Here is a 7,858-nt window from a genome sequence, read left to right on the forward strand (position 1 = left end):
CTCGGCGGGGGGGGGGGGGCTTAACCTTTCCAAAGGCCAGAAAGGGGGATCCTCCTGCCCCCCACCCCACCTCTCTTGGGCCAGGCCCCTCCCCGGCCTCACACCTCTGCTGGCTGGACTGGGCAGGCCCAGAACAGCCGGCCTTCCCTCGGAGCCTGCGCCCGGACCAGTCTGACTCCTCCTCGGAGCAACCGTGCGCATCAGTAGCCTCTGCCCTCGCCCCCAGCAGCAGCAGCAGCAGCAGCACATTCCCACAGCTAGAAGGGCAGAGCAGGGGCTCGGCTAGGGAAAGCGAGTCCCCAGAGAGGCCCGGAGGTGAGAGGCCAAGGCCCACATCTCGGCTCAGGCTCTCGGACTCCACAAAGAGGGAGGGGCATCCATCACCTGTTGGCATCCGCCTGAAGAGCGGCCACCCGGGAGGGACCTCTGGGGGGGGGAGCGCTCTGCTCCCAGAGCCATGGTGGGCCATGGGGAATTCCTTGCCAAGGGACAGCCTTCCACATGCGGCGGCGGGTCCAAAGGGTGGAAAGCTGGCAGAGCCCCAGCGTGTGCGCCTCCCCCACGGGTGTGCACCCTTGCCATTCAGTCTAGCCTCTGTTTGAAAACCTCCAAAGAAGGAAAGCCCACTTGCACCTGGCTGGATGACCTTGGGCAAGCCCTAGTTCTGACAAGAGTGGTCCTTGAAAAAGAGCCGTTTCTGTCAAGAGCTCTCTCAGCCCCACCCGCCTCACAGGGTGTCTGTGGTGGGGAGGGGAAGGGAAAGGAGTCTGTCCGCTGCTCTGAGACTCCCAATCCAATCCAATCTCTTCTTCTTCTTCTTCTTCTTCTTCTTCCCCAAATCTCCGGGAATTTCCCAGCTTGGAGCTGTGTATGGGGGGAGGGAGTGGTTGTAAATTGCCATCACCCTAATCCTGACAGGCGGGACCAGAGGTCTGCGTGGAGGAAGGGCAGCCGAAGACTGCAGAAGAGGAAACGGCATCCCAAGTCCCTCCTGTCGTTAAATATTCATTCCCCCTCCAGGTCGGTAAATACACCCTCCTTCCCCAGGAAGGCCCCCGGCCAGGCAGGCTGCTTTCCCCACAAAGGAGGCAGGCAGGCAGGCAGGCAGGCGTGGCCACCCCTCCCTTTCCCCGCAGAAGGCTCCCCCCCCGGCCGCCCCGCGCGTCCCCCCCTGCTCTGCTCTGCCCGGCTCCAGCTGTGCCCGTCCCAGCCCCTCCGAGTCCCCTGCAGAGGGGGTGGCTGGGAAGACAGCAGGGGCATCCATTGCTGGCAGAAGGCCTCCTCCGGCTGGGCGCAAAGAGGCACCGGATGGCCCCTCCCGGGGGACGCTCCCCTGAGACAGCGCGTCCACCAAGGAGTGCGAGGCAGGAGAAAAGCAGGTCAAAGTCAAAAAGGAAAAGGAAGCGGCTCTCCACCACCGTATATTACAAAAAAAAATGAATGTGCCAGATTTTATGGCTCCTTTTACAGCATTAATGATCAGGAGGGCTCTGCGAGTTAAGCTGCTGAGACGGGCAATTAAACCTCCTGCTCCGGGCCCGGGAAGGAGCAGCCGTGCCGAGCCGCTCGCCAGGTGCATGATGCCCCCCCGCCGGCCGGGTCTCCTTGGCCTTTGCCCCCCACTGCCGGGCAGAGCCAAACCCAGTCCGAAATCTCGGCTCGGCTGCTGGGCAGAACCGAACCCACAGTCCACGGCGGACCCCTGGAGGCTCCCCACTCGAGAGACCCTGAATGCTCCGGTGCCACCCTGGCACCAGCAGGACCCAGGCTACGCGGCTCTGTGCCGGCATGTCTCCCTTCAATGGGAGGCGGGCAAGCAGACCGGGCGAGTCCGAGACCAGAGCTGGAGAGGTGGGGGGGAGGGAACCCACCTCTGCGTGGCCAGCCGGTGGGCTGTGGGCGGGCCTTACTGGGCCTGGGCCCTCCCTGGAGACTCCCTCCCCCCCCCCCCGTGAAGAAGATTCCCAGCGGGAACCGCCGCCGCCGCTTGGCACGCGGGATTGCTTTCCTGTCTCTAGCCGGGTCTCTGCTTGTTTCTATTGCCGGCTTTACTATCGATCCTCTTCTGCCTTCCTGGCTCCATCCTACTGTGCTGGCTGCTGGGTTGGGAGCTGCCTTAGGGAGGGTTTCCGCCCAGCAAGGAGGCCGGCTACTCAGCCAGCCAGCTCGGGGCGAAGGAACGCCACGGAGGCCTCTGAGGCGGGAGCACCCTCCGGCTTCCCGCAGCAGGCCCCACTTGGGCGAGCCCCGAGGATAAAGGTTTCCCGGGGTCCTCAGACCCCATGAGGACAGGAGGCTCTCGGGGAGGGACGGTGGTGGCGGCCGTGGGCAGGCGGCTCCTGAGTCTGAGCTGGGAAACCCCTGGGGGTTATGGGGGCGGAGCCTAGCCCAGGGAGGGCAGGGTTTGGGGGGGGGGTGCCAGGCCACAGAGCCCACCCTCCACAGTGGCCAGGTTCTCCAGGGGAACGGCAGAAGAAGAGGAAGAGGAGGAGGAGACTGGATTTATACCCCCTGCCCTTCACTCAGAGTCTCAGAGCGGCTTACGAACTCCTTTTCCCTTCCCCTCCCCACAACAGACACCCTGTGAGGCGGGTGGGGCTGAGAGAGCTCCTGACAGAAACGGCCCTTTCAGAAACAACTATGGCCTGCCCAAGGTCATCTAGCCAGGTGCAAGTAGAGGAGGAGTGGGGGAATCAACCCCGGTCCTCCCAGATTAGAGTCCTCTGCGCACTTGACCACCACGCCAAACTGGTTCTGCCGTCCGGAGATCTCCTGGTGCTGCCTGCGAGGGGCAGCCTGCGTGCCGCCTGGACTCCTGGCAGGAAGGGTGTGCGACAGACAGACAGGTGGACGGACGGAGCAAGAGGGCCCCCCCCGGGCCCTGCCAAGGAGGAGGAGAAGCCGAGTGGTTGGGGGGCAGCGAACCTCTCCGCTCCCCTCCCTCCGTATGGCCTCCCTCCGAACTGGGGATGGGGGGGGGCCGTCAGGGCATCATCTGCTCGGGGATTTATCACAGGCCCCTTTTACGGCCGGCTTTATTAGAAGTTATTAAAGGCAGGAGCGCCTTCCGCTGTGCGCCCATTAAATATTAATAGAGCATTTAGAAAGCCATCCTTAATTTAAAGTGTTACCTTTAATCAAAGGCCGGGTGCTAACCACGCAGAGCCCACAGAGCCCCGCAGAGAGCCCCGCAGCCCACCCTCCGAACAGGAGGCCGGCCCCGGGAGGCCTCACCCCCCCCCCCAGGGAAGAGCCCCCCCCACCCGGGCGGTGACATTTGGGGCCCCCCGCCCAGCTCTGGCGGCGCACAGCAGGTCTTCAAAGGCCAGTCCATGGCAAGTCCATGGCCCCTGGTCTTTCTGGCCACTGTGTGACACAGAGTATTAGACTGGGTGGGCCACTGGCCTGATCCAACATGGGCTTCTCTTATGTTCTTCGGTTCTTAAGTGCCCACGCAAAGCGGGCATGGGAGCAAGGGGGGTGGCAAGGGCTCAACCACATAGGCAGCAAGGCAAGGTGCAAGGGGAGGGGGGAGAGGGGGCTTGAGTGAGGAGGAGGAAGAGGAGGAGGTTTTTATACCCCCCCTTTTCTCTCCCTGAAGGAGTCTCAAAGCGGCGTTAAGTCGCCTTTCCCTTCCTCTCCCCTCAACAGGCACCTTGTGAGGCAGCACCGAGAGAACTGGGACTCGCCCAAGGTCACCCAGCTGCTCGGTAAGTGTCACAAGGAAGCCGGCGAGGGAGGGCAGATCCCGCCTGCCCCTGGACAACCAAGGACAACCCAGCTCCCGGGGGGGGGAGGTCCTTCTCCCACACGGGCTGCCTTCCCAGGCAACAGCAGAGCAGGGGGGGGGGGAGGCACCTGAGGCTGAGAGCTCTTGGGAAAGTGCCTCATCAGAGGCTCCCGAGTAAAGCCGGCCGTCACAGGATAAGAGGACAAGACCTCTTGTGGAATAGAAACCGGTTAATTAACAGGAAACAGAGCGTGAGTCTCAATGGGCAATTCTCTCCGTGGTAAGCAGCGGGGGTGCCGCAGGACTCGGCACTGGTGGTCTGGTGCTTTTTAACGTGCTCATTCATGACTCAGAGTTGGGAGTGAGCCGTGAAGTGGCCAGTTTTGCCGATGACACGGAGTTGTTCAGGGAGGACTGGGAGGCACTCCAGAGGGATCTGTCAAGGCCAGACGAGCGGGCGTCATCGTGGCAAACGAGGTTCCACGTGGGCAAGTGCAAAGTCATCCACATTGGAGCCCAAAATCCTAACTATAAATATACCCTGATGGGGTCCAAACGGGTGGCAACTGACCTAGGGAGAGATCATCGTGGCACCTATGGGCAGAGACAGCTTCAAGAGGGGACGGGATAACCCTACACAGCAGGGGCCCATCAGTGGCTATGAGCCACAAGGGATAGACGGGAACTCTCGGTCTGGGGCTCGGCTGGTGGTGGATCGTTGCTAACTGCTGAGTGTTTGAGGCCGCGTGGCAGATGCCTGGAGGCGTATCTGCGGGGAGAAGCCCGCCGGGTCCGCCATTTTTCATCGCTCCCTTCCATGACAGCCCGCCTTTCCTGTCGCAGCTCCAGGTGAAGACAGATTCAGGTGGGTGGCCGCGTTGCTCTGAAGCCATAGAACAAAATTTGAGTCCAGTGGCCCCTCTAAGACCAACCAAGTTTAATTTGTGTGCGCATGAAAGCACCCAGCATTAAACTCTGTCGGTCGTAGAGGTCCCCCACAGGACTCAAGCTTTTGTTCTAGACTCCAGGTGAGTCACTGAGACTTTAATCAAATAAACAAAAACGTTCTTCTCCTCCCCATCCTATTAAGCCCCAGCAGAGGGGGGAAAGCCCGCTCTTGAACCAGCCGGGGGGCACTTGCCACAGTGGGGGAAGAGCACGGAGGGCAATCCCCCCGCCACCCCGGTCCTGTGGGCCCGATCCCAGGCTCCCTCCGTGCTGCGCCTGCTTTCCAGGGCGTCTACAGGGGAAGTCTCGGAAGAAGAAGAAGAAGAAGAGATGGGATTTATACCCGACGGCCCTTCACTACCCAGGGGAGTCTCAGAGCAGCTCACAAACTCCTTCCCCTTCCCCTCCCCACAACAGACAGACACCCTGGGAGGGAGGTGGGGCTGAGAGAGCTCTTGACAGAAACGGCTCTTTTTTTTCCAAGGACAGCTCTTGTCAGAACTACGGCTTGCCCAAGGTCATCCAGCCAGGTGCAAGTGGAGGCGGAGGAGTGGGGGAGTCAAACCCCGTCCTCCCAGATTAGAGTCCTCTGCGCTCTTAATCACAACACCAAACTGGCTCTCGCTCTGCTCCAGAGAGAGCGGCAGGTGAGCACAGACACGCAGACACAGGGACACGTCCAGGGTCCCGCCTCCCTGGCAGGCCTGCCCGCTCCGCAGGGCCCCCGAGGGGCACTCACCTGTCTGGCTGTCCACGGTGAAGTGCCGTTCCCCCTCCAGCACACTGTAGACCACCCGGGCGCTGCTTCCGTAGGTGGGGTCGTCCGCGTCGGAGGCCATCACTTGCATGACAGATGTGCCTGGGGGGAGACGGAGCGGAGAGCGTGAGCGGCCCCCCTGGAGCCCCACCTGCCCATGCCCACCCCCACGGGCTCCGGCCAGCGATGCCCCCCTCCCAGGGAGCTCCCAGAGGGCCTGCCAAGGGGGCCCGGCGCCCTCCCCGCAGCCCCCGGCGCGGCCTCATGCAGCACACGTAGCCGGGCAGGAGCAGAATAAATTGGATGAAAGGCCCTCCGATGGCTGCAATTAAGGTATTGATTCCCGAGGCTGGCTCATTAAAGAGGGTGCTCCGCTCCCCCAGCGTCCCGGGGATGGGTCTAATTTGACATCATGTTCAATTTGACAAGAGGGGGGCCGGGGGCGGGGGGAGAGCACAACTCGGGCGAGGCTGGGGGAGGGGGAGGCAGATCTGTTGAGAAGCAGGAGGCGGCCTCCAGCACCGGGCCCACCCTCCCCCAGAGCCACAACCCCACGGTCACCTTGGCATCGCCCCGTGGACCCAGACTGGCAGCCGCGCTCCAGGGCCTCCTCGGGAGGGGGCCGCTTGGCGTGCTGCCCGGATCCTTTGGCTGTAAAGGCTGTTGCGGGGAGTGGGGCTGCAGCCCCCAGATCTCTCCCCCCGATAGGCTACTGTCCCTTCCCCAAAGGGGGGCCTTGCCCACCCCCCCCCCAAGCACCTCCCACCCTGCTCCCCCCCTCGATCTGTGCCCAGGCAAGAGACGTGGGAGTCCCTTTGGCCAGCCACGTCCACACAGGGACCCACCCCACGCGGGACATGCCCTTTCATGAAGGAGTGCCCCAGAGCAGCCCCCCCCCGTGCAGGATTTCATGGGGCATTTTCCCTCTCGCCCCCAGGGAGTGGCGGGGGGGGGCCCTCAAGCACACCCACCTCCCCCACCAGCATGGCCTCTCCTCGGCTGGAATCTGCCTGGGGTCCCGCAAGGGAGAAGGGGGGGGTAATAAGCAGGGAAGGGGGATGGCTGATGCCCTGCCCTGCGAGAGCTCTTCCTCCCAAAGCTTCCCTGCAGCGAGAGGAGCCTCCCACTCCACTCCGTTGCATCGGCTTCTCTGGAACCCGCACTTGCAGAAGGCCCCCCCCCCTCCGACCCCTGGCAGGGCCCTTTCCTCCACTTGCGGCAGCACACCGCTGCCGGAGCCGCTCAGCGGCCTCCCCCCCCCACCGTGGATCGAGGGTTCCTGCCTCTCAGGGCACCTCCTCCTCGTGCAGGCCCGTAGCTAACGTGGGGCCCACGGGGCCTGCTCTCCCCCCATGTTTTTTACGGGGGGGCCCTCCATGGCCAACCCTAACACCCTTCTAAGCAGGAGTGCCCCCCCCCGCCCAGGCCATGATAAAAAGAGAGAGATCGCACCCGATCCGATCCACGGAGCAAGCCAGGCCGCTCTGCTGGACCAGACTGGGAGTTTACTCCCCCCCCGCCCACTCCCCAGCCCCTTTGCCGGAGCTGGACGCCTTGGGGGCTCCTTGGGGGCACTGCGGTCCGCCCCCCAGCCCTTTCCCTCTCGCCTCTCCCCCCCAACAGATCTGAATCAGCCGGGACCCGGGGGGGGGGCTCATTTAGAGTTTCCTCCCCCTTCGGTTGCAGCCGGGGCTGCCTTAGGGATTCCACCAATTAAATCAAAGTTAATTTAATTAACTTTGACTTAATTGGCTGGTGGGCCCCCGGCCCCTCCCCTAAAACTCCTTAGCTACAGGGCTGTCCTCTTGCCCGCTCCCTGTGTCAAAGGACAGGCACCCCCCTGCCCCACCACAGCACCTCTCGGGAGACTCTGTCTCCCCCCCCCCAGGGCTCCCCTCCCCTCCCCGCTGGTGCCTGCAAAGGGCCATCATGGAGCCCCAGCCCACCTCTGGCAAACCCATCCAGGGGCTTCCCGGGCAAGAGAGTAAGCAGAGGGGGTCTGCCTCCCTCTGCAGAGCCTTCCATGGTGGTCTCCCATCCAAGGGCCGGCCCTGCCTCGCTTCCCAGATCTGACGAGACGGGGCTACATGATGCCACCCCACTTCCCCCACTTCCCGCTCAGCCAACCCCCCCCCCTCGTACAGGCCCTGTGGAAACCCACGGACAAGACGGTTGGCTCCCGGGGTGGGGCAGGGCAGGGCAGGGCACCCCCGGCCATTGCTTCCCAAGGAGACCTGCTCCGAGAGAGAGCAGCCCGCCCCACGCAAGGCCCGGGAGGAATCTCCCCACCCCCGACCAACAGCTGGCCCTTGGGCCCGCCCGGCTACAGGCCATGAACACACACAACCTCTGTGCCCACCCACTCTGGAGTCTGGACAGCAAGATCTAGCCAGGAGAGAGCCTGCCACCTCTCTCCCCCCAAG

General features: G+C 63.3%; 1 protein-coding gene across 1 annotated transcript in view; it reads right to left on the bottom strand.

Annotated features, from left to right (window-relative positions):
* The window catches only part of CDH22 (cadherin 22), a 92,303-nt gene that overhangs the window by 38,995 nt on the left and 45,450 nt on the right, over positions 1 to 7,858 (bottom strand). Inside the window, exon 3 of the mRNA XM_015408415.1 lies at positions 5,418 to 5,537. Coding sequence (XP_015263901.1) covers positions 5,418 to 5,537 — 120 coding nt within the window. The remainder of the gene's footprint in view (positions 1 to 5,417; positions 5,538 to 7,858) is intronic.

The sequence above is a fragment of the Gekko japonicus genome, unplaced genomic scaffold, assembly GCF_001447785.1.
Source record: "Gekko japonicus isolate JY-2015 unplaced genomic scaffold, Gekko_japonicus_V1.1 scaffold784, whole genome shotgun sequence".
Lineage (NCBI taxonomy): Eukaryota > Metazoa > Chordata > Lepidosauria > Squamata > Gekkonidae > Gekko > Gekko japonicus.